This window comes from Leguminivora glycinivorella, chromosome 13 (genome assembly GCF_023078275.1).
Source record: "Leguminivora glycinivorella isolate SPB_JAAS2020 chromosome 13, LegGlyc_1.1, whole genome shotgun sequence".
Taxonomy (NCBI): Eukaryota; Metazoa; Arthropoda; class Insecta; order Lepidoptera; family Tortricidae; genus Leguminivora; species Leguminivora glycinivorella.
The window spans coordinates 11,824,518-11,852,246 of record NC_062983.1 but is presented as its reverse complement, the minus strand read 5'-3'; the positions used below and the strand labels follow the sequence as shown (position 1 = coordinate 11,852,246).

The 27,729-nt window shown below is 39.2% G+C and overlaps 1 protein-coding gene across 1 annotated transcript in view; it reads right to left on the bottom strand.

Moving 5' to 3' along the window:
• The window catches only part of LOC125232730 (DNA polymerase epsilon catalytic subunit 1), a 48,301-nt gene extending 22,484 nt beyond the window's left edge, over positions 1-25,817 (bottom strand). The window contains 27 exon segments of the mRNA XM_048138488.1: positions 924-1,045; positions 1,748-1,835; positions 2,377-2,535; positions 2,873-3,031; positions 3,580-3,811; positions 4,076-4,281; positions 4,571-4,686; positions 4,831-5,032; positions 5,429-5,547; positions 5,839-5,957; positions 6,512-6,694; positions 7,373-7,512; positions 8,425-8,543; positions 11,454-11,500; positions 13,553-13,820; positions 14,653-14,827; positions 15,565-15,678; positions 16,479-16,611; positions 20,142-20,283; positions 20,684-20,784; positions 21,124-21,223; positions 21,226-21,443; positions 22,137-22,255; positions 23,366-23,476; positions 25,023-25,241; positions 25,473-25,596; positions 25,683-25,817. Coding sequence (XP_047994445.1) covers positions 924-1,045; positions 1,748-1,835; positions 2,377-2,535; positions 2,873-3,031; positions 3,580-3,811; positions 4,076-4,281; positions 4,571-4,686; positions 4,831-5,032; positions 5,429-5,547; positions 5,839-5,957; positions 6,512-6,694; positions 7,373-7,512; positions 8,425-8,543; positions 11,454-11,500; positions 13,553-13,820; positions 14,653-14,827; positions 15,565-15,678; positions 16,479-16,611; positions 20,142-20,283; positions 20,684-20,784; positions 21,124-21,223; positions 21,226-21,443; positions 22,137-22,255; positions 23,366-23,476; positions 25,023-25,241; positions 25,473-25,596; positions 25,683-25,765 — 3,918 coding nt within the window. The 5' untranslated portion in view covers positions 25,766-25,817.
• Positions 25,818-27,729: the final 1,912 nt, after the last annotated feature.

Below are 27,729 nucleotides of genomic sequence, written 5' to 3'. Positions count from 1 at the left end.
TGTTGACATTTAATTCCATTAATGAAGTATTAATTAAGTGAAACCTAAAAATGAAAATGCTTATAAATTAAATTGAATTAAAATGTATACCAATAAATTTTATCAATTTCAAAATAAATTTTGCCACTACATGTCCGTGTAATGTTGCTTAAAATGCATGTTATTTAAAAATCCATTTTATATAAATAATTATAGTTTTAGTCTTAGTTAAGTAAGTATATTGCTGTATACCCTAACAGGGTTCATGTGATCTTTTGCTGTAAATAGCCTATTTAAGACCTTGTGTAACACATGATTACAAATGCAATAAATGAATTATGAATTAAATTAGGAATATCATAACTACACTGATGATGCCTACAATTATTTTTTTTTCAAAATGTGTATTGACGTGATATCATGATATTAAAATAAAGAAGCATGTAAATTGCTCTTATAAAAAATAAAAACCTAACCACAAAATTAAAATTTTGAAAAAAACCCCGACTGTGACATAGTAGACCGATTTTCATGAAACATGGCTAAGAACACTCCCGACTAACTCAGCTTTCAAACAAAAAAAAACTAAATCTAAATCGGTTCATCCGTTCGGGGGCTACGATGTCACAGACAGACACACACAGAGACAGACAGACACGTCAAACTTATAACACCCCGTCGTTTTTGCGTCGGGGGTTAAAACACGCAAAATTATATGGGGAAAATATGATTCTGGCCACTTCTAGGCTGCGAAACAGCGCCATCTAGTTTTAAGCCTAAAAGGCTCATAAATTTCAGGGGTACGCTTTTTTGTATGGGCTTTGTCAGTCCCGTATTAAATCGTCGATGGTAGAAGTAAAAGATTTTAAAAATTAGTAGTCATAAATTTGACAACCTGCTAGCTGTAGGAAATTAAGTATAAGACGTGTTAGTGAGGTGCATACCTGAATGATCTGCCACGGCGTGTTGAGTAGCGTGCGCTGCGCGCGCTTGATGAAGCTGCCGAGCGTGGCCGCGGGGCCCAGGCTGCGGGGCGCCGACACGGAGCTCTCGTTATCCATCCTACCTGTTGTAAAATTTATGGTAAACTATCGTTGTCTCTCATTACCTTAATTGCTGAGTGGCACTTAAACTTGAGCAGTTTCATGTTCATATGTAATGCGTAATGGGTTTAGTAATAGTACATTACATCAGAGGCCGGGAAAATGAGGATTTCCGGCCAAGTGGGTATATACGGATAGGGATACGAGGCCGGGAATCCGTTTTCACGCCGAGGCATGTATAGTGCTTTTCTCAAACATACAATGAAATAAAAAAAATGCTCTAAAGGACAATATTTTATAAAAAAAAAGTTACTTTGCAGGCCTAGGCCTAAAAAATAATATGAAATCCCTTTACAGTCCTCTCGAGTTGTTGCGCCCAAAAAGCGATACTTCCCAGCCCATTTTAAGGAACGTAAAGACAATATTTCATTGCATGTTTGAGAAATAGTATTTTGTCGGAAACGTTCGTATTAGTCGTGTTCTTTCGGTCAACAATAGTACTTCTTGTACTGAGACTGATTGAAATAGCCCTCTTTCGTGAGTTCGCTTGAAAATACGAAGGAAAAACATTTCGCAAATCTGTACCCTGTTTCGACCGTTACCCTGTACACTACAGACGTGAATTTATGTAAGGTCAATGCGGGTAAGTGTTCCTTATGGCTATTAAAATAGGCGGTTCTGTGGTTAATTCACGTAATCCAAAATTATGTCAACAAGTTAATTACCTCGTTTACTCCTGTTGGACATCTTTCGTTGCTCTATCTGCCATTTCCATTTCTTCTTTTGGAACAATATCCAAGCTCTTCGTTCTTCCTGTAATAAATATTTTAGTTTCAGATGTGAAGGAATGAAATGAAAATAACCATGAAAGCCTTTGGGTGGATATAAGTAGAAACCTGGCGGGCACGGTCGCGTGATAAAGCATATCACGTCGGGCCGTCCTTTTCGCACTATTGGTGAGTGCGATAAGGACGCATCGACGAGATAAGGTTACTAGTATGGTACGCCCGCTGACCCTCCACACGAAGAGGCAAAATTGCAGACTCTTTCCCCCTTATTCATAAACTTTTACCAAAGTTATCAAACCCATAAAGTTCGTTTGTCCTTTTCTATGGCACCAATACGTCGGAAAGGGATAAACGAACTTTATCGTCTTGATAACTCCCTCTATGGGATAAGTTCGCCTTTGTACTTGGCATCTCAATGTATGTTATTTTTAATGTGTTTTTGTACAATAAAGAGTTACTACTACTACTACTACTACTAATAACTTTAGTGAACAGTTATGAATAAGGGGTTTGTAGATATAGACCTTCTTGAACTGCCTCACACATATAAGCCTCCTAAATCTTACCCGCGTAGTGCCAAAAGGTGGAGGCGGGCCAAAAGCCTCCCGCCAGGTGGCAGCTTCTTTCACAGGCGACTCTTCCCGTTTTCGCTTCACCGTCACCATGGGCCGGGACGGGCGAGGAGTGTCATCTTTGCCGATATCCTCCATATCCATTTCTGTATCCTGTGCATTAAATTCTAAGTTATTATGTCATAAATTGTAGTTTATTTTTATAAACAATAGTAGTAGTATAACTACAGATTTATCAAAATTAACTGTTTAAACATCCTATCCAGTGTTAAAGCAGGTACGAATGGAATGAACAAAACTAAAGGCTCTGCTGTCTCAAATTATATTGAGAATCATCAGTAAAAATGACCCACCCACCATATTGCGAGTAGTTCAATTGTTTTTTAATGCACATATTAGACTGTTGATTGACGACTTCTCTATTGAATTTGCTGGTTTTGGAATCTTACGCATCTTGGTATACTGCAAACGCGAGTCCGAGATAACTTACCACGTTCCCATCATTATTTTCATTGGTATTGTCCCGTTTCTCCTTTGGCTGCGCGGTGAACATGTCCGTGATTTTCCTTGTCTTGAACTTGTCGGTCTTGGCTAGCATTTTCTTGTGTAGCCAGTCGGGGTACTGCACGCGAGGTACCGGGTTGTCCAACTAGTCACAGGACAAAAATAATGTTAGAGAAATCAGGAATTAAAATATGACATGATTGCGCGTGTAGCCATGAATGCTGTTAACTAAGTTGCATTCAAGAATAAATATTAGTTCGTGAAGATCAGGCTGTGGAAGTATAGTTTACCCCCTGCATGGCGGCTGGTATGGTGATGATCTTCTGTAGCGCTTCAGTGGCACTCCACTAAGTCGTTCAATATAATGCGCCGCGTCGAGCACATTCCTTATGTCGATGCTGCTATCTTTGGGCCAGTTGAAACATAGTGTCAGACAACGCCCCCCTGCGCTTGGCGCTGGGCCCTCTGGCGAGTAACTTGCCTTGTCGCGCGCGAGTCCATACTGAAGTTGCGTTTTTATGGACTCGCGCGCGACTAGGCAAATAGTGCTAAAGGGTCTGGAATGGTATTAATCTTCTGTATAGCGCCACTCAGCCGCTCGATATAATACGCCCAGTCCAGTACGTCTCTGATGTCGATGTGTTCGCTGACGCTGCTTCTTTGGGCCAGTTGATACATAGTCACACAACTTACCCCCTGCATAGCAGCTGGAATGGTAATAATCTTCTGTATAGCACCACTCAGTCGCTCGATATAATACGCCCAGTCGAGTACGTCTCTAATGTCGATGTGTTCGCTGACGCTGCTGTCTTTGAGCCAGCGCCGCAGGTGGTGCCGTTTGACGCCGGGCGGAGACTGGAAGATGGCCAGTGGGATCGCCCGCTCGGTGACTGGCGCGCCTTCTGGCTTGCGCGATATTATGAACCTGAGGGTTTGAAGAATTTGAAAGTTTTTTTAACGAACGAATTGTCTGATGCTTCTGATGGTAAGCGCACATGCAACTCGAGGTGGGCAAGCATGGTCGCGTGATAAACCCTATCACGCGAGGTCGTCCTTTTTCGGCACTATTTGTAACAATCTTATGCCGGTTATGCTCGGAAACTTAGTGGTTAGTTAGTAAATGTTTTTTTTTTTGTTAAGGCAGTAGTTTTTTTATATTTAATATTACGCAGCATACAACATGTCTTACCTGCAGGCCAACCCAGCATCCTTCACCATCTGGTCACCTAAGAACTCTGCAAGCCGTTTCGCTGTAGATATAGACGTTGATTTCTGTCCCCCGTAGTCCTCGAGTTTTTTGGACATGGATCGGTTCTCGGAGATAAGCTCGAATAGCTCTGAATCGGGCATGTTCGAACCCTTGCTGTACAGCACGTCGAGCCAGTAGTCCGCCACCTAAAATTATTTTAATCGTTTACAGAAACGATAATGCACTTCTTCCTAATAGTTCGTTACATTGTCTTGCTGCCGACATTTAGGGCCTTGATTTTGATCTCAAATTATGACATCAAACAAGCAAGCAAAGAAAAACGGTGAATAATAGATTCATATTTTTATCCTTCGTTGCAAGTTGCAAGTGATGAGACGAGGTCATTACGTGGCACTTTATTATTCTATGAGACCGTGTGCTGTACGAATACATCATAATTCTAATTTATTAACATACAAGTAAATTAAATGGTACCTTGGCGACAGACGCGTAGCAGGACTTCAAATCGTTTCCCTTCAAAAACGCCTCGAACACAGATGATTGGAAAATTTTGATTAGCTGTAGTTCTCCACGCCGTTTTACTTCGAAACCTGATAATATTAAAAAACATATATTATGTGTATAGTAATTTTAAATATGAGTTATAATTAAATATGAATCAAGTTCCTGTCTAAATAAATAACTACATACACAAACCGACGCTAAGCTTATATGCGTAATTAAGAGCAACAAACCCTTCAACTCGGCCAAAGAGCCGTCAAAATTAAAGACAGCGTATCGTTTCTTCAACCTCTTGCCCTCTTCCTTCGAAGCCGGAAGCACCATCGCCAGGTAAGGCCCGTCCACTTCAAAGAAGATGGAGTTTTCGGCGCGTTGCTCATACTTCTTGGTGACGGGGTCCACCAGCTCGAAGTATTGGTCATTTGTGAAGTGGTCCTGATTAGAAAGGTTTTATTTATAAACTTTTTCATATGTGAGTGTGCACGGGAAAACATCCTACTTTGTCGATTGCTGTAACGCCGCTTTGTCAGTTTATTCATATAAAGATACAAGTAAATCTCGCCTTAATGGTAACCGACGAAGTGGGACGTTTTACTAAACACACTCACATATATATATTTTAAAACAACTGTTTTTCTTTCTCCTATAAAAATTACAAAGTAATATGACGAAAATTTGCTATTTCAACAAAGAAGAATTATAAGCATTGTTAATCTATGAAGTGAAAATCAATTACATGTGTCCATGAACTCGAACTTCTCATAAAACCAATTAATTGAATAATTATTTTGAATTAAAATAATGGTTACATAAATAAATAAATATGTGCACCTTGACCATGGCATTTAGAACTGCATTAGGATAGGACACGTTAATCTTCTTCTTCTTCTGATGTGTCGTAAGTACCGTCACGTTCTCAGGGAAAGATGCTGGCAGTACACACCAAATACCTACAAAAATCTTAGGTTTAACACACATTACGGCCTTCGTTCAATCTATTACATCTATTTCCTTAATAAAAATAGAATGAAGTGCATAACCCACAGAGTTATAAATGTAACATAATAAATTAGTATTTTAGATAAGAACAGGCGGTTTAACACAACCTGAGCTCTTGCGAGTCCATACTTGAAGTCGCAGTTGATGTATGTTCTCTTCAAGCTGTGTTAGACCGCCTAGTGTAATTGAGAAGAGACTGTAAAAAGTGAGACATTTAACTTCAGTGTATGTTTGAAAATTACCGTCAGTGTCCAATTCCAAGGGCCTTCCGACTTGCTCGATGATCTCCCGGGCCTTCATAATGATGTTGGCGCCAGTGTAACACACGATTCCCGCCATCTCCATACTGTGCCAACGAGCTCTGTAATACAGAAATAAATATTATAGGACGCGGTATCTTTGATAATGTCAGCACAGACTGCTCCCTGCGTATTACAAAGCTGCTGACGCTACTTTGAGGGCTGTCCCAAAAATCGCTACAATGCCGTTTGTTAGACGATTCGTGAGTATTTTTGGGTCATATTTAACAAAATGGTAGAAGTAGAAACTTAAAATAACTACAAATTTTGGTTTCAAACTCGAGGGGACTGGAACTTAACAAACTTACTGGGATCTGAACTTTTGTTTCGTTCGTGTCAAAAATACCAGTCCACAAATGTTAAAATCTCACCCTCGTCGCATGACGTATCCGTAGAAGGAGTTGAGGATGCACTTGTGTGCCACTCGCTGACTCGTTGAGAAAGCGTTGCTTTCACATAGTGCTACTGCTGCTGCCTTTGGTCAAAGTGTAAACACTGGTCAAGCAACCTTAAAGTTAAACTGCCGCCCGAAAGACCGCTTTGAACAGTCAATCCTGCTATGTCTACAGCCGCATATAACGTGAATATAATAATAATATATAGCGGTGTGTCTCACCCTCGCCGCATCACGTATCCGTAGAAGGAGTTGAGGATGCACTTGTGCGCGAGCTGCAGCGAGTCGTACAGCACCTCCCGGCTCTTGGCGGACTTGATCTCGGCCGCGTCGCCGCTCGCCACCGCCTCTGCTACTTTGGCTTTGGCTTGTTTGTTTAGGGCTTTGTATTCGTAGCGACGGTCTCTGTAATGGGAAGGGAATACAGTAAGTTTCAGATGATACAGTCAGTAATGAGCAGTGTAATTGCAAATCATCATCATCATCATATTAGCCCTTTATGGCCCACTGCTGAGCCTCTTCTAGTACGCCACTTGTCCCGGTCTTGAACTGGTCTCATCCAGTTGTGACCCCCAATTTTCCGGTGTAATTGCAAAACCGGTGGACTTTAACTCAAAGTAACAAAAATTACAAATCGTTATCGTTGGCTAATATGATGGTAAGTTGAAAAGAGATTTTCATTTGTAGGTTTGAGAAATGGGCCACTGGTATTAGGGATGGGATGGGAGGTGGCTAACCTAGCTGCCCAGAGCCGTGGTCAATGGAGTTCGAACCCTACACCCAGAGGGTGTACAGTAACATCAGGATTTCCCGAATGCAATTGTATAAAAAAGCGATTTTGTCTTACCTTGGTAACTTCAATGAGAAGCATGTAAAAGGCGAAAATAATTTTAGATGGTAACTACTGACAATTTCATAATGTTCGATCTATCGTCAAATATTATTTTGAATACTTAGAAACCTTTGCTTGATCATCGTATGTTAAGATTTAAGTCATAACATTCAACGTTAATTAAATCCACTTAAAACTAGTCTATGTTATCGTAGATACTACAACAGTAATGTATTATCATTAGCACTGACCTGAAAGCTCGCACGGTGTCGACGTAGAAGGAGTTTTCCTTTTGACAAATGGTGGTAGTCCGTACTTCTGTCTTGGTCACTTTGGTTTTCTTATACGCGACCTTACAGTAATCCGCTAAACGCTTTTTCTCGTACGCAGCCTAGGGGACGAAGATGTAAAAAAAAAATGAGTTGAATATGCACATGATGCACATCGAATTCATTTTATGACAATTTGAGGAAAGATAATGTGTAGCCTCAAGTATGGTGGTTCGTAAACTTGTCTCTATGAATTACTAGTTATTTCTGGAATAAAAGCAGGGTTCGAAAATATCCGATATTTATAATAAATATCAAAATATCGGATATTTATATATATCAACTTTGATATATATCCATTTTGTATGGAAGGCATTTTATTTTTTTGTTGCATTATTCATGAATACTACTTTAGCTAAGGAAAAATGTGATAAAAAACATAAAATTTAGTAGCAAAACAGTAACAAACACAAAAAAACTATATTTTTAACAATGTTACATTTTTTAAAACCATTTTATTTTGAAATATTTATAAAAAAAATATAAATATCGGATATTGATATATATCGTCAAACCCAGCTGGATATATATCCGATATATATCGGACATATATCTTGATATATATCGGATATATATCTTGATATATATCCATTGATATATATCCTCGAACCCTGAATAAAAGTACAGTCATCGATAATAAAGCATTGACATAAAGTCAAAATTATGACAAAAAAATGCACAAGTTCCATAGTCGACTGCTGTCAGTCCGACAAGTGTCATTGGTGACGGCTATATCTCTGACCTGGTATTCCTTAGACAGGATGTATTTGCTGTGACACATTTTCGCGAGGCTGCTCGCTCAGTGTGGACCCGGCTACTGAACCGCTGCTGCTGGATGCGCTGGTACTGGCTGTAGTCTAGTACTGGACTACTGGAGTATAGCCAAGTGTTGCAGTAGGAAACTAGTCCTGACCTGGTCTTCCTTGGGCAGGTTGTGGAAGTATAGCCAAGTGTTGCAGTAGGCTAGTCCTGACCTGGTCTTCCTTGGGCAGGTTGTGGAAGGCGCGGGGCGGGCCGCCGGGGTGCAGCGGCGGGAACTTCTCCGTCTCCAGCTGCTGCTGGATGCGCTGGTACTCACTACGAGTCGCCGGCACTGGAATATAAATCATTCTTTTGAATAAACATTATGATCTTTGCAGGCATTGATTTAATGACTGGAAGAAGTGGAATTCCTTGCTGGGGTCTATATTTCCCAGCTCATATAACCCATCAACCTCTAAATCTAGTCCATGGGCCAGCTGGTCCAATTTTGCCAAACGGTATAATTTGGGGGTACTAAGTTTCCTTTTTACAGCAGTTAGGTAGGCTTATAAGGATGTTAAAAAACCATGATTGCCATCTCAAAATGGTAGCTAAACAAAATGGCCGCCAATCCAAGATGGCGGATATTGAGTTTTAAAAAATCGACCATAACTCCAGAAGTATTGGTCCGATTTCACTTTTATTTTTTTTAAACGAAAGCTCTTTTTATTTACTTATATACTTGTCATATTCATTGTTTCGCTAAATTCAACCATTAGTTAGTAATTAACGAAAAATGTAAAAAAAATATCTTTTTTTCTAAGACTTTCTGTCAAAAATCATGTTTCTACAAAATACCTTGCATATTCTAATAAATATTTAAATGTAGAAAAATAGTGGCATTAATCACCTTTAATTTGATGTATAAAAGATACAGATTTAATTTACAAAAACAAATAGAGGCTTATATTTAAAGCTGCCTTCGTTGAAATTCACCGTTGTGCAGTTGGGGTGCATACAGTACTAAAAGATGTTGTAGAGTACAAATATGCTGTTTTTAGTTTATTTTAGCAATTGTACAATTAGAATAATAGTTTATGTTAATAGAACATGATAGTATCCATGAGTTTGTAGATATTCTATAGTACTAGGATAAAATTTGTTTAGATACCATATGTGCAACACACCTCAATGATGAAAATTAAGTATTTAAGTGTACTAGGTATATGACTAACATGTATCGAGACTGTCAAGATAGAACCATTAACCTTTTGACCGCCACGGACGGCCACGGTGGTCACCGGAAATTCTTGCCAAGGACGCCAACGATACGGACGCCAAATGCAATAAAATTGGGACTCCGTAATGCCTAATTTCGCTCATATATTCGCGAATTCGCTATGCAATTCTGTTGCGATTGTGCCCGGGAGACGGAATACTCCGTCATCATCTTGCGTATAAGGGTTAGATCGTATTCCGGATTGAAAATAGTTCCGCATTCAAGGACTCTCAGATTTGAAAAAAAAACCTACGGACGAGCGGGTTAGTGAAAAGCACCCCCAGAATTCGGGCAAACTTTAGAAATGTTCTTTAGTACAGCATTAATAGATATTCCTTACCTATATTTTACCGATTACCAAACAACGAAGCCGTGATATACCGGATGGACAAACTTTGAGACATTTATCACCGCTTAAAGTAGAGCTAAATATTATTAACATGTATTGTTGGTCATTACCGAACGAAAAACGTTAGAAGACGTTAATAACAGACGTTTTAATTACCTACTCACGTAAGTTGAATTTTCATAATAGGTGTTCCAAAATGCGAATGTTTCTATGCAACCTGCTATTGAATCAAGAAAAGTTAGCACCCGTATCGACGAATCTCAATTAGTAGAGAGTAACTCCGGGGTTATGCAATCTGGCCAAGTTTTTAAACAGGAAGGCATTTATAAAAGCCGCAATAGGGATGATAGATGTATAAATGTATGCCTCAATTATCTTCGATATGCGGATAACATTGTCATCTTCAAAGAAGCACATGTTCCCCTTCAGAAGCCGATGATGTATGCCGTCGGTGAGTGTTGGGTTAAAGTAGTTAAACATATAGAGGTATGTACAAATTGAAAGTTATGGCAAGGACAGGCTTATCCAAAGCTCCATATTTCAGCCTTTATAACAAGTAACAGAGGACAAGTTATCCGGAACAACAAATAAAGCTTGGGTTAAGGAATGCCATAAACGACTAACGGCGGTAAGTCATAATAACTAAATCATCCTTCAATGGACCAAAGGACACAGTGGATCTCGAGGTGATGATGCGGCCTACGAGCTGGCCAGGCAGCTGGGGTCGACTGCTGATTCTCCCGATGCCCTTCAGCAAGGTATGCTGAATAGGAAACTACACACAGCACACTGGCAAAACCAGATCAAATGCTTCAGTCAAACAAGCCAAGCCTAGCATCAATGGAAAACTCACAAAGACACTCCTTTAACTAGGGAAAGTCCGCCTGAGAATAGTAACCAATGTCAGAACAGGTCGTAGACTATTTAACAAACATATTTTCATAACAGATGCTATGAACATTCCCCTGTGACGAGGGTGCCTGTCACCTGGTGATTGAGTGAGCAGAGTGGCTCCATACAGGAAAAAACATCTCAGATCCCCGAGAGACCTCTCCAAAGTTCTCCTACTCAACATTAAAGGTCTAATAGGATTTCTCGAGGAGATAAGCTGGCAGGACTAGCTAAATCCCCCACATCACGCAAAATAGGCACAAAACGTCGAGTTGTGGCGAACCATAACACAATACAGAGACTTGGGTCGGCGTCCCTGCCGGCGGAGATCACAGGGAGGACTTGGATGCCTTTTGTAGGCTAAAGGACGTATTAAGGGTAAGGATACCAGTCACTGAAGACCAACATGTTTGATCAGTGTGTAACTGGGTACTTCTCACCGTGACATAAGCTTGCGAGATGTGGACACTAACAATGTACTAAATAAAGAGGCTAAAAGTTGCATATAGAGCACAACACGTTCGGTATGTCTTTCTACGATGGAAGCGAAACGAGATGATGCTGATGCGGCGACGGGTCAGAGTTATAGAGATCGGATTGCTACTGTAAAATGGGCTTGGGCCGGGCCAGGGCACGTAAGTCATGATTGAAGGTGGAATATGCGTGTATTGTTTTGGAAGCATAGCTCAGAGACAAGACCTGCTATAAAAGTTCGAAAAATTAGGAGAAAATTAATCTGTTACCTGTGATTGTCTTGAAGGCTTGATATTGGTGATATTGGCTATACAATCTACATTATCGGTAATAAGTTATATATTTCTGTGCGTAAATTAAGGTTTATTCGGTAGTACCTATATCACGTTATTTAGTAGTCGGATACTTCATAGATATGCCTTATTAATGCATTATAGTGCATTTCTCAAGACTATTATTTTAACTAAATATAAGTTTTCTCGAACACGGATCAGAGTTAGGCTTAACCTTTTAAACGCCAAATATTGAAACAATATGTCGTGCCCCGGACACCAGACAGACGTGGATCGCGATTATTTGAGCAAAATTAGGCATTAAAAAGGCCCGCATGGGTCCCCAATGTAATTGACAAAACTGATGGCCATGGTTGGCGTCCTTAGGAAGCATTTCCAGCGACGGCCATATCCGCCCATGCTGGTCAAAAGGTTAATGTGATGAGATAGGACCTCAACTATGTCTAGTTTATTTATTTTGTATTACCTCGGTTGGTTGGCGCTGCATCACTAAAGAAATTTTATAAAAATAATAAAATATCTAAAACAGTACTTTACCTATGTCATATTTTATTATATTGTTAAAGCTAATGGATTTCGGATACTATCATGTTCAGTTATTTTCTTAATTGTAAGTAAAATTGCAGAAATATACTAAAAACAGCACATTAGTAATCTACAACTTCAACCTGAAGCTTTTAGTACCGTATGCACAACGGTGAATTTCAACGAAGACAGAATTAAAATTAAGCCTCTATGTGTTTTTGTAAATTAAGTCTGTATCTTTTATACATCAAATTAAAGGTGATTAATGGCACTATTTTTCTGCATTTAAATATTTATTAGGATATGCAAGGTATTTTGTAGAAACATGATTTTTGACAAAAAGTCTTAGAAAAAAAGATTTTTTTTTACATTTTTCGTTAATTACCAACTAATGGTTGAATTTATCGAAACAATGAATATAACAATTATTTGAGTACACAAAAAGAGCTTTCGTTTAAAAAAAAAGAAATGAAATTGGACCAATACTTCTGGAGTTATGGTCGATTTTGTAAAACTGAATATCCGCCATCTTGGATTGGCGGCCATTTTGTTTAGCTACCATTTTGAGATGGCAATCATAGTTTTTTAGCATCCTTATAAGCCTATCTAACTGCTGTAAAAAGGAAACTTAGTACCCCCAAATTATACCGACTTCTTCACTGGCCCATGGACTAGTGACAGCAAAGCGATCCGTGTGATCCGACGCCTTTCGACCGCAACCGAACTAAAACCAACTGACTCGGACCGAGAGCGCGCGAAAACGTCCGATCAGCTCTCGGCTAGTACGAGCGTGCGTTACTGTACGCCATATGCACAATTTGTCTCTCGCTCTCTAGGTGTACTACTGTACTAAATGTCCTAAAAGAACGAACTACACTTTGGAGATCGTACTAGTTGGGAGCGATCTTTTCAGTGAACGAGCAGGCACAACTCTTATCAACTGTGTCATATGGGTTCCATTGTGGGCCACTTTGAGGCGTAGGCGAGACGCTGGCAACCTGCCACTGCAATGTCACAATTTCGTTTTCTTTAAACCTCTTATTTGCTAAGACGCACTGAAAGTCGAGCAGTTTCATGTGCTCTGGATATCTTCAATGCCATTCAGGGGTTCCCAAACTATTAGTACATGACTCAAATTTTATGTTGCCATTTGCCGGTTTGCCCGTAATAATACAGTAACTTTGTCGTTTGAAAGTATGGGGCCGTATGCGTCAAATCCTGTAGTTCTGATTTTTTGCAGACTTGTTTAAGATGTTGGCCTAATGAATAATCTAAGTTTATGACCTCGAGCTCCGAACGTAACTTTGTCAAAAATCAAATCATAAGTCTCGTTTACGTCTTAACCCTTAAATGCATGACCTTGACAAAGATTTATTCAAATTCAAACTTTGAAATGCTGTCAATAGAGTCAAAAATGCATGATGCATATTTACATCACTATGCATTTAAGGGTTAATGCCCCTTAATGCAGCGGCTTAGTGGGTCAATGAGGGCCTTAAAACCTTTTATAAATAATCTTTTTATCTTAATAGCGTTTTGCACTACTTTACCTGTTCGTCAAAATAATATTAGGGTACATGGCGCCCACATCCAAATGGTATATCAACGGGTTCTCATCTCTCCTCGGATGGTCCCTCATGTGCTGCAGTTTCTCGCGTATCTCCGCAACCACCTCGTCCAGGTTGGTGACCATAGACAGAGGAATGCCTTCTTCGACCTCTATGGCGTGCTTCATGGTTTTGTCTATGGTATCGATGAGTTTGTCGACTGCTGTGGGCTCGACGCGGAACTTGCATTTTATGTCGGCGCGGAAAACGCCTGAAACGGTTGAAAAAAGATATATTATGTTTGGCTTACAAATTAAGATTGGCAAAGATTTTAGTGTCAGCCTAAAATCTAATAATCAGCTTTAAAAAAAAATTGATGAACCTCAAAAAATCCGCCACGTGCCTTTTTAATGCGTCCAGAATGCCAGATCTATCGGTAAGTGTAACATGCGTTTGCGTATTGATCTGCACGTACGAAAACGCTGCAGTATTGCGCGACGTAGGCTAGCCGTCACCGAGTATACCGCCATTGCACAAGTCGTCATACCTGACTCAAGCGCCTCCACGGTCAGCAGGTGCCCGTCACCCATGAGCTTGTTAAGCTCTTCCACCTGCCTGTTGGGGAGCAGCCGGCGGCTGTCGCGAATTATAACACTCGTTATCAATATCCCCCTTACCTTGTTGCACAAAGTACTAAGTCGTCATACCTGACTCGAGCGCCTCCGCGTGCCCACTAACGTAGGTCTCCGCGTCCAGCAGGTGGCCGTCAGCCGTGAGCTTGAGCTCTTCCACTTGTTTGTTGACTGCCTGCGGCTGTCGCGAATTATAACACTCGTTATCAATATCCCTCTTAGATCTCTTGTTACAGTGTACTAAGTCGTCATACCTGACTCGAACGCCTCCACGTGCCCGCCGACGTAGGTCTCCGAGTCCAGCAGTCAGCCAGCAGGTGCTGTCCGTCAGCCGTGAGCTTGAGCTTCCCTTCTAGAAGGCGACTTAAATTTGTTCAGGCTGTCGCGTTTTCTTTCAACCCCTTATTTGCCAAACACTGAAGCTTTAGTAGTTATCAATATCAGGCATGTATGTGTACTAAGTCGTCATACCTGACTCGAGCGCCTCCACGTGCCCGCCGACGTAGGTCTCCGCGTCCAGCAGGTGGCCGTCAGCCGTGAGCTTGTTCAGCTCTTCCACCTGCTTGTTGGGGAACACGATGTTCGCGTGGAAGGCTTCCACCATGAGCAGCGACTCGCAGAGTGTGCCGGAGCCTTTACGGAGTACCTATATTGTAAAAAAATAAGGTTTTATCGATTTTTTTAATCTGCTTGTTATTGAAAACAACTCTGATACTTTAAATTGGATCATTATGTAGTCCAAGACATTTTAAAAGGACCATCAGACGTACCTGTTAAAAGCAGTTTTATGCTCCTCAGTTTATACAAAATTAAATTGTAAATAATAGATTTTAAAAGTGTTTAAAGTTTTACTTAAACCGTTTTTTTAATCTGCTTGTTTTTGATACTTTAAATTGAACTATTATGTAGCCCAAAAGGCATTCCAACAAATTCGAAATTGCCATCAGACATTCTATTAAAAGCAGGCTATACTGTATTAAGCTCCTGAGTACATTAAAATTAAAACTTGATAGTGTGTGGAAAGTACTTTTTGTAATTTAATAGTATTTTTTTTATTTATTTCATTAAATATTAATTGATAAGACTTAATGAATGATTTAAAATTAATCAAAAGAGATTAGAATTCATCTTTGTCATGATTCTCCAGGAAACTACAAGGTAGTATTTTCAGATGTGCTAAAGTTAATGGCTTCTCAGCCGGGCCAAAAAAGAATATGAATTAAAAAGTGGCATCACCATGTCATCCCGTTCTCTTAAACATATTGATTAGAAAGAGACGACGCCACTTTTTAATTTAGAATAGAATAGAATAAACGTTTATTCGTGAACACAGGTAAGACAAAATTTCTATTCATTTTTGCCCGGCTGTATGGTAAAGCTTACCTCATCTGGCTCCAAAGGGATAATCGTGCAGAGAGCGAATATGAAGGGGTGCACGTACTTCATGTACAAGTAATACGTGGCCACGGCGTCCGACACCGAGTAGTTTGACAGCACCTGCCGGCAAAAATCAAGTATAAACATTAAGTGAAGATATATAAATAAATATTGGGGACACCTTACACAGATCAACTTAGCCCTAAACTAAGCATAGCTAGTACTATGGGTGCTAAGCGACGATATACATACTTAAATAGATAAATACATACTTATATACATAGAAAACATCCACGACTCAGGAACAAATATCTGTGCTCATCACACAAATAAATGCCCTTACCGGGATTCGAACCCAGGACCGCGGCTTAGCAGGCAGGGACACTACCGACCGAGCTAGACCGGTCGTCATAATTATATGTTTACCCATGTAGTCATCATCATCCTCCTTGCGTTATCCCGGCATTTGCCATGGCTCATGGGAGCCTGGGGTCCGCTGTGACAACTAATCCCAAGATTTGGCGTAGGCACTAGTTTTACGAAAGCGACTGCCATCTGACCTTCCAACCCAAAGGGTAACTAGGCGTTATTAGAATTGGTCTGGTTTCCTCACGATGTTTGCCTTCACCGAAAAGCGACTGACAAATATCAAATGACATTTCGCACATAAGTTCCGAAAAACATATTGGTACGAGCCGGGGTTCGAGCCCGCGACCTCCGAATTGAAACTTGCACGCTCTTACCGTAATGTGATTTTTTAAGTGGGGATAGTTGAAGGGATGGAAAGTGACATAGGCTACTTTTTGTCTCCCTCTAACGCGAGCGTAGCCGCGGGCAAAAGCTAGTAACATATAATTCTAAGTGTACATTGGGCGACAAGAGGATATCGTTCAAGTCCAATACAATAAATTAGAGATTACCTGCGGCTGCTCGGCAGCCATGCGGCACATGTCCTCAGGGTCGAGTTCCACGGGGTCGTAGCGCAGCTTGGCTTTAGCCACGGCCTTCAGACCCTGGGACCCCACCGGCAGGTAAGAGTCTCGCTTCACCCAACTAAAACAAGTACAGAATTGATTATGCCGAAAAAAAAGGTCAAATTAGCCTTTAAAAAACTAAACAATTCGACATAATATTTTATTTTAATTCAGAATCTCTCACTTCATTCTGATTGGTTAGGTTTTGGAGGAAAAAACCGGTCAAGAGCGTGTCGGGCCACGCTCAGTGTAGGGTTCCGTAGTTTTCCGTATTTTTCTCAAAAACTACTGAACCTATCAAGTTCAAAACAATTTTCCTAGAAAGTCTTTATAAAGTTCTACTTTTGTGATTTTTTTCATATTTTTTAAACTTATGGTTCAAAAGGGAATATATTATTGGAATATTTAATACAGCCCGGACAGCTTGAACATGTCATGCTCGCTAAAAAGTCTTTGCTTACGGTGACGTCGTTGATCGGGTCGCCACCTTCCCGAATGAAGGTTGAGGGAGGCGATGGCTGAGATGCGCGCCATATTCGTGAACGGGTGCTGTTTGTGAAGACCGGTCTGTTTCAGCTAATAGGGGCTATGCTATTCTATGTAACATTAATTTTGAATGAGATTACGTTGAGGCACTCTGTTCGGTCCTACAAAGAGCGGACGGACGTATCGGACTCCTATCAATAGATAATGTGATAGAATGTTGTGCTGTGGAACTAGAACCAAATGTAGTGGTGATAACTCTATATAGAGTCGGCCGAGAAATGGATCTCTTCTATGATAGTTTGTATAAAATACTAAATAAGTTTAAGTACAGAACAAATTTGCACCTAATAGTACTGTTTGTTTATTTTTCTTTCTGACTCTTGGAGACCATATACATCTCCAAGGTAAAAAAGTAGATTAAGTATACTTAATATTATTTTTTTTTTCCTTTGCTTAAGACAACAAGAGTCTTTTACAACTCTAAAGTTATTTTAGTTATTCGGCCTAAATGTAATTTAAAAAATATTACGCTAAAACACCAAAACACCACAATACATTGCCCTCATGCTGTAGCAAATATGTTTAACGATTACTTTTTTTTCTTCATGTATAATTTTTTTAGATGTACTTTGACACTTAGAGACTCTATACATCTCTAACATCTCTTATTAATAATCATAATAGCTTTGTACTTTGTATAATTTTGTTGTGTTAATATTTTTTTTTATGAATACTTTTGCTTATTAAATTGTATCTTGTTTTTTTTTAATGCATGTCAAATATAAGATGTAATGTTTTGAAAAGAAGTGGCCCGCCGAGTTTCTTGCCGGTCCCATAGTGTACCTCCTACTTTACAAATAACAACTATGATATGTGCCTCCTCCAACTGAGGGGGACTGAAATCTTCTCGAGGCTGAGGCGTAGGGTTAGAGCCGGCGTAGTTTTATTTGACGTTCATAAGCGCATTGTAATATGCCTACTTGGAAAATAAATATTTCATTTCATTTCATTTCATTTCAAAGTTAGATGCTGTGGGGGGACGCATTTTTTTCCTTTAGGAGCGATTATTCCCAGTGAATAATACCATGAATATCCCACCAAACGGTCAGCATAACTTTTTTCGGGTGAGACTCTGTTTTTGGTGCCTCTATTCCTTTTTCGTTTGGAGCTAGCCACTGACGTTTGCGTGTGTGATTTATATATAAGACCCATTTTTCATCTCCAGTGATAAGATGGTCCAACCAGTTGAATGTGCGGCGAAAAGACAGAAGTTGTATGCAGATATCGGCACGGCGGTTTAGTTGATGTCTATCAAGTTCGTGCGGTATCCAAACACTGTATTTATAGTTTTTTCCCAACTCGTGTAAATGTGTTACATGAGAGCAGCCTAACTTGGTAGCAAGAGTTCGACTCGTTAGCCTCGGATCTCCTTCAATTAAGGTTTTTAATTTGGCTACATCAATCTTCACCGGTCGACCAGACTTAGGTTGATCTGATAATGAAAAGTCGCCACTACGAAACCGCTGGAACCATCGTTTCGCCGTGGCCTCAGACACAACTTCAGGAGCAACACGCTGACATATATTACGCACTGCTTCGGCGGCTAAATGGCCAGACTGAAATTCATATAGTAAGCAATGCCTTACATGCACTTTTAATTCGTCCATTTCTTCCTTATATTAGCTCGGCGACAGCTAGTGAATGACTGACGAGAAACTGTGCGACTCGCCCTTTATATACTTTCGACCATAGAAGATTCTAGAACTCTCTCAAAAATTTTATGTGGAATTCAATCGATCGCTCATTACTTTCTTACCAACCCAATAAATACCTATCCAACAATATATCACACGTTGGGGTTGGAATGAAAAAAAATATCAGCCCCCACTTTACATGTGGTACCCTAATAAAACATTTTTTTTTCATTTTTTTATTTTTGCACTTTGTTGGCGTGATTGATATACATATTGGTACCAAATTTCAGCTTTCTAGTGCTAACGGTTACTGAGATTATCCGCGGACGGACGGACGGACGGACATACAGACATGGCGAAACTATAAAGGTTCCTAGTTGACTACGGAACCCTAAAAACAGGCAAGAGCGGGACGTCGATATATAAATTCTTTCGCAATATCTCTTTCACTGTTATTGTCCTTAACGCACTTTTTTGTTCTATAAATCCAGTTAGTAACAAAAGTATATTTACTTCCTAAAATTCCTGTATTCAAACGGGGGCTTCTTTCCATTTTAGCAATTCGCTTACGTTGCGCCTTAAGGGGCATTGATCAGTCACCGGCATGATTTCTATACTTACCTTGTCATATTACGTCTTGATTAAAATGTCATACGAAATTGTCAAACGATTAAAAGCGACAAGGTACAGAAATCATCACTTCTTTATGACGATGACTGTTCCCGTTTTTCGTTAAAGACATTTGCACGTATGTAACGCTGGAACTTTTTTTTATAATCATCACCAAGATTCTTGCTTCATGTGCATATCGTGCATGTGCTAGATTTAAGCGTATGGCGTATACTTGTAGACAATTAATATTATAAGTCGACATCCAGGTTACGCAACCAACTGATCGCGTCAGGTGTCAAGTTGGTATAGAGATCCACCGGGCTGCCTTAGAAACGTCTCTTTGGGCATCGTTCGACTATGTGCTGGGTAGTTAGATCCTCAACGCAGTCGCAGTTTTCTATATAACAAGCTTAATGCAATTTTGGATTTATACTCACTTAGCTACACGAAGTGTAAGGAAACTCTCCGAAAAGCCCTCCAAAATATGACGTACGAAGACACAGAGAATCTACTATTAGTTATAAAATGAATATAGATAGGTAATAGGTAGGTCTAAACATAAAAGATAAATAAATAAATTTTGTAAGTGAACATTAAAATTAAATTAAATTAAGTTTGAACCTTGTTTTGCCGTACTTCTCGCCTGGAACACAGGGTTTCCTTAGTTCGGGCAAATGTAAATCATCGATAATTTTAAGTATTTGTTGGATGTAATGTAAATATGCAATACTTGTTTTCAATAAAAAATATGTTTATGTTTACATAACGGACTCTCGTTCCAGCTAGCATGTGTGTATGTGTGTGTGTGTGTGTGTACCAGAGACAATCCATGTGCATGGCGGGGCGGCACGCGTAGGTGCCGTCGCGCGCGGCGATCTTGCTGAAGCCGATCTCCTGCTTCATATCCAGACCCAGTATGGCCGCGCGGGCCTCCACGAACGGCCAGTCGAAGAAATCACCTACAATGTAAATGCAATAATATTAGATAGTTTGTAGATTTTCGTTGGTTTAAAATTGGTCCCTAGTGCTATGAAGTTAGAAGTTTATACTAAACTGAAATAGAGACCATACATCAAAGAAAAAGCGACGAAGCCGGGAATCGAACCCGGGTCTCCAGCTATCGCGGTTGACGTGATTACCCGAAGCCGATTGGCCGAAGTATGTGTGTGTGTGTTTGTTTGTAGCATCATCAGTTTTGGTGTCGACATTAAAACTTCACACTACGACGTACGGGTACTTCCCAGAACGATAAAAAAATTTAAGTAGGTATGATGGATCCTTCAAAGGACTGGATTAAATTGATGCTCAAGTGATGTGGTATCTACCATACCATAGATACACCTACAGAAAAATGCTTACCGTTATAAGTGACAAAAATATGTGGTTTTACGTCCATAATGTGATCAAAGAACTTCTGAATCAAAGCCATTTCGTTTGCTTCATTGAATATTATGAATTGCCTGTAAAAAAAAATAACACGCACAATTCATTTATTGGATATTTCCCATTTCTCATTTATTTATTTACTCATGCATAAACTTACAGCTAGGGTGCCAAGGCACTTATGCGGTAGATACAAAATAGCATTTTATACAATTATAACTAGTACATTAGAAGGTTCAGATTAAACATAAGATATAACATGATATTGGAAGAAAGGATAGTCTTTCTAGATATTGTTCTATTACTTCTTTCACTTAAAAAATACTAGGTAAACTTATTCCTACGTCTGGCACCATAGCAAGTTTATTTACATTGATTGATTTATTTTACATCCTGTAAAGTCAAGCAACACTTACCCTTCAAACTCAGGCTTAGGCGTGTACTCAAAATCCTCAACATCCACCGATATGATCTCTCTATTCGTTATCAAATATCCTTGCCCGTCTATCATGTAGAGATCATCATAATCTGGTCAGTCTGCGAGTCAGGGAACTTGAGAGGTAGCTTGGTGGTTTCTATGTCGAAGGCGAGCACGATGGGGTCCGGGCGTTCTAGGATGTCGTCGCGTTTGGTGAAGAGCGGGGTCTCCGTGCCGCGGCTTTTGATGGTATACCAGGAGCCACAGAATATCTTCATGTCGATGGATACGCGAGCGTGGTATGGTACGTCGTGTTCTCTGGTGGAAGAAGTTATAAAATAAGTTAGATATTTTTTTATTTTAGAGAACTTAAAATGCCAAATTGATTTTATACGGAAATAGCTATTGCCGGCGGCTTCGCTCGCGCTCAATTCGAAAATTGCAGAATGCTCCATACAAACTTCCACCCCTCATTTAAGGGAAGTGGGGGGGTTAGAAAAAGACAAAAAGTAGCCCATGTCCTCTCTATCCCTTTAACTATCTCCACCTAAAAAATCACGTCAATTCGTCGCTCCGTTTTGCCGTGAAAGACGGACAAACAAACAGACACACACACTTTCCCATTTATAATAGTATATAGAAGTATAGATATAGTATGGATTAATAATTAATTACTTATATCATGGAATTCCTATGATGATAAAAAAACATACTAGCCGATCGACAAGGTAATGCGGCTTCCAATCCGAAGATCGTGTACTTATTTGTCAAATTGTTTTTTGGTGAGAAGTAAGACTAGGAGTGAAGGCACCAGTCTGCCGGGGCTTTTGAGCCAACTAACTATTTATAATCCCTAATCTTACCTAATTCTCAAATAGGCATTAGAATCATCATCGCTTGTAGGCAATAATGGAACTAAATACATAAGTCCATACAGAACCAGACCTACATCACAAGAAAAATAGAAGACGGCTGTGCTGACCATCAAAGCTACACTTTATAAAATTATACCTGATGTCTAGTATATTTTCCATGTGGTCTGTGGTCTTCTTGGCGTGTTCGATGGCCGCCGCGCTGGTGAGCGCGTTCGTCAACATTTCTGCGTAAATGGCGTCCTTTTTCTCTCGCTCCTGGAATTACAGTCAAGAAGTAATAGATTTTTTTTTAAATATAAATGGAACCAAACAGTGAGTGATTGTTTTTGTCCTTTCCTGTATGCAAATACGAAATCATTTTGCGATTCCTATCAATATAAACATTTTTTTAAACCATCACAAGAGATTTTTATATTAAAGGAAAAAATGGAAAAATTTACGCTTCCGGCGGGACTTGAACCCGCATCATTTGCAATCCGTGCAAGGCTCTTAACCAATTAAGCTACGGAAGCCACGCCGGACATCGCAAATCTTTCCAGGCCTTTCCTTATGTACACACGTCTTGGGGTGACGTCTAGCGCCATCTACCGACAGACTATTACATCTTGTAACGGCACTGGAGTCTCAAGTTATATTGAGAATTCACCAGTAACAATGTGCTAACCCATACTAAATTACAATTAATTAGTGCCGTTACAAGATGTAATAGTCTGTCGGTAGATGGCGCTAGACGTCACCCCAAGACGTGTGTACATAAGGAAAGGCATGGAAAGATTTGCGATGTCCGGCGTGGCTTCCGTAGCTTAATTGGTTAAGAGCCTTGCACGGATTGCAAATGATGCGGGTTCAAGTCCCGCCGGAAGCGTAAATTTTTCCATTTTTTCCTTTAATATAAAAATGTTTAGAATCGTTAGCAGACGTTTCTGCTTGTTAAAAATACATCACAAGAGAATAAGCTCATAAGAAATAATATTAACACTTTCTTGCCTGCAAAACTTCCCGCTATTACGGTGCTGTTACACGGGCAACACAATTGACAACAATTCACATACCATTGCCACGTTTGTTCAATATGCACCAACGAACTATGGAGCAAACGTGGATTTGGTATGTGAATTGCTGGCAATTGTGTTGCCCGTGTGACAGCACCTTTAGTTTCACTAACAAAAACGTTTAAGGATAAAGACTTGAAATAATTTTAATTATGGCTATAAACCAAAAGAATATAAAATGATCAGTCTCATAATATTTTATAATAATTTTTATGGATCTTCAATCATCTTATTTTTCGATCATGTTTTTCAACAAAAACATGTCCAGATTACTTACCTTGCTAAAAACACAAATTAAGAACTATTATTTCACCTTATTTTTGTTGACAGCCGTCAGGACCTCGCGCCGCACTTTCATCATCTCGTTTTGTGACATGAAAGAAAGCTTCAGGTAACGCTGCTTGAGCCCTGAGAGGTGATTTAGCTGTAATACCACATTATTAACAATTACTTGTTTGTATAGCAAGCATACAAAACAACTGGCAAAAAATAAAAGGAAAAGTTCAATAGCTGTGTGGACCTGGATAATAAAAATGTGATTGATATACCATACCTATAAGACTGTTGTAATCACTTACTATCAGGTGAGAAAGAAAAAGATTTTTCCCCTCACTAACTCGGAAACACGTGTTTTGTCCTTTAATACCAGCGGGTAAAAACGCATTTTATCCACTAGTGGGTAAAGTAATTTGACCTTGAATAAAGTCAATTTAACTGCTTTAAAATTGATAAAAGTAGGTGAATCTAGTAATAAAGATTATTTACCACCTGTGGAACTACTGGAAGCAGTGATAAACGCATTTTTTGCGTTGTAGTTTCCTCGCTATAGTGAGGGGAAAAGTTTTGTGTTACACTGGTGCAAATGTATTTTACTTCTCGTGTGTTAAAAAACTCGCAAGTTCAGGATTCTATTCTCGAACCACTCGCTTCGCTCGTGGTTCAACTATAGAATCCTTCCACTTGCTCGTTTTTCAATTCCACACTCGGCGTTAAAATACAACTTTGCCCCCTTGTATAACAAATAACTATTATTTGCACACACACATCAACATAAACCATAAACAGTAAAAACAAACAGTAAAAAAAACAGACTATAATACTAAAATGCTAAAATGGTGCAATAAAAAATAATTACTTACTTACTTACTTATAGAGATGGGCCGAATACGGACTTTACCGAATACGAATATTCGGCCGAACATTCGGTTCAGCTGTTACCGAACTGAATATTCGGTTCTGCCAAATTTTAAATCCTGGCTAAAAACATTTCAAAACATTTCAATGATTGGTAAGTAAGTAATGGATACTAAGGCTCTTAATGTTCCTACAATTTAGTGCACAAGAAAATTTTGGTTTTTGTATGTTAAGCTACGTTATTTTACTTTTTTACATAATTAAATTAATTATTGTAGGTATATTTTAACGCTTTTTTAACTCCCTTTGGTGGTTCCTTAGAATGCTGAAATAGGATGTAATTATCTGATGAATTACGAAACAACTTACGCTACTTATTTACTTTGTTTATTCGGTAAATATTCGGCAATATAACCAAACTATTTGGCCAAATACGAACATTGAAAAACTTGCCGAATATGCCGAATACCGAATATTTACCGAATATTCGGCCCATCTCAACTTACTATATGTGTCAGCAAAAAGGTGAGCTGTAAGGCCTGTAAGTATGCTGGTTTGCTACCAACATTTACTCAGTTTAACATTACCTATGCCAAATCTTGGAATTAATTGCAAAGCAGACCCCAGGCTTCCATGAGCTGTGGGAAATGCTGGGATAACACAAGGAGGATGATGAACATTATTTCATTGTCAAATTTCAATCACTGATCATGTGACTGCAGCTTTTATGACATAACTTTTTGTAGTATTCCATACCATATGCATACAATCAGCTTAAAGGCATTCGAGGGGTTTATGCCTAAATATTAAATTTAATCTCCTTTCATGTGACATACCAAATCCAAATCTTCTTTCTCAATAACTTCTATTTTATGAATGGTGCCAGCAAACTTTTTGGACAGGTACTGTATGACTTCCTGCTCGCACTCCTTACGGGCAAGCAGGAGGAAGTATGGCTGGAATGTCAGGGAGATCTTGAACCGGCTGCCGTCCATCTCTATGAAGTAGTAGTCCATGGCTGCGACCAAACGCTTGTCTTCATCTAGGACTTCAGCCTGAAATGAGACATTTGGTCTGTCTCAAGTTTATGTTTTTACAATAAAGAAAGATATTTATGAAAATATTTATAGTTTAATTTGGTGAGTCCTTGACTTGTCATAGTAAGCAGAAATAAGAATAATTGTTAGGTCTGTAATTTAGACTGACATTGAATTTCCATGCTTACGATAACTCCAAATATTGATTAAGCTTAAGGAAAGGAATTGATTATACAAATAAAGCTTTACCGTGTGCATGTTGATCAGGTAACCTGTTCGCTCTTTGGTATCGCGTACTCTGTCGAAGCCATACTTGGAATCGATTCTATCATTCTCCAGCGCGACACGGATCCGGGATTCGGAAGATTCCTCGCTATGAATCAAAAATAATTTTACATTATACAGACAGCAGATTTAAGTTGTTGAATATGGGTAAATAAAATTGTGTAAATTAAGTACCGTGAGCTCGAAGATGTGCCTGCATCTCGCTTATTAGGCTCTTCTTTGTCAGATCGATATTTCCCAGTATTTTGGAGTACCATTTGTTAATGTTTCCTTTAAAATATAGATTGTTTTTAATTTGCTTTTGCTCCACTCCACATAAGTCGATTCAAACTGTCACTTACGGATTTAAAGGATTATTAAATAAACGGAAAATACGGAATTTTGGGGAGAGGATCAGGAAAAGGTGACATATTATGTTAAAGTTTGATATTATGGCTAGAAATAAATGAATATAATGATTTAAATACATATGGGGAAGAATCGGAAATGAGAAGTAATGATGTAATAGAAGTGGGAAATGGAACTTTTAAATCTGACAGTTGATTCATCAACATGGTACGGTCATATAGGTTACATGAAAAGAAAATATGATTTAGATCAGCGGGATCAGCTCCACAAATACACGCAGAGCTGTTCACGCGTCCTAGTAGTTTAAGATGTTCCGGAGTACAAACGTGACCCAATCTCATTCTAATCAACATACTAGTAGCAGGTTTTGGTAGTGAGATTTTAGAGAACCAAGGTTTGGCAGGAACTGACTTTTGAATGCTGCGGTAATGTGATGCAGCCGCACCCGCACCAGATGTCCATAACTTTATCCATTCCTTTCGTAAATATAATTGGGGGAGTGCCAGCAGGTCTTGAGCAACATTCTTATACGGAAACATGTCCCCACAACGAATAGCGTCCTTGGCTAAAACATCTACTTTTTCATTGCCCCTGATCCCCCTGTGTCCAGGGATCCAGGCGATGGAAACTATGAACCCTTGGTCGTGACATTTTAACAGAAGGTTACGGATTTGATAAATGATTGGGTTGTGAGATTTGCATTTAAATGGGAATTTGGCTATTGCCTGAATCGAACTTAGAGAGTCTGAGAAAATTATAGTTTTATTGAGACGCATTATTATGATGAACTCTATTGCTTTAAGGATTCCTAAACACTCACCACTGAACACAGAGGATTCTGGAGGCAATTTTATTTTTTGATATATCTTAGATTGGGTGTGAAGTACACCGATGCCAACACAACCCTTGTCAGATATCTTGGAGGCATCTGTGTATATATGTTGAGCGTCCAAGCCATCTGTATCAATGAATTGAAGGAAATGTTGATTTTGTTCTATATCATTTTTGGAGACACCAATATCAAGAAGAACTGAAGGAACAAATGACAGAGTTTCATATTTATGCTGGAAAATGGGAAGAGTGGAAGAGTTAAAAGTGGGAGCTGAAATAGATTTAAATTTCTGGAAACTTTTAATTAAACATGGAAGACTCTTGTGTTTCCAATAGTTGGAAGTTGAAATTTGAAGCAGGAGTTTGGACAAGATACACCATAGTTGATGATTTGAGAATTGGGAGCAGCGGAAAAGAAATCTATCAGAGAGATATTGGCGTCGTAAATGCAGTGGAGGCTCAACACACTCAACTTGCATTGCGTTAATAGGACTTGATTTCATAGCACCACAGATCAATCTCAGTGCTTTAGATTGGATACGATCTAGTTTTTGAAAGCCGGCTACATATCCTGGCTCTAACAAAAATGTCCCATAATCTAGAATACTTCGTATCAAGGCATTGTACATGAGTTTCATGCAAAAAGGGTGTGAACCCCACCAAACACCTGAAACACACTTAAGGATATTCATATTTTTCTCACATTTAGAAATTATGTAATCACAATGTGGAAGACCTGTTAATTTACTGTCTAAAATAATGCCTAGAAACTTGGTTTTATCTTTAATGGAAATAGAGTGGTCATTAAATTGAACATTAATCGGAGGCGGAAACATTTTTCTTGTAAATAAAACTACTACGCTTTTAGGAACTGAGAGTTCTAAACCATTTGAATCTAACCATGACTTCAATAAGCCCAAAGAACAAGAAATGGATCTACTGGCATTTTCAATAGAAAGGTTTGGTGAGTATAATAATAAATCATCAGCATATTGCAAAACTCTAACAGTACCATTTAAAGAAGGTTCTAAGTCAAATGTAT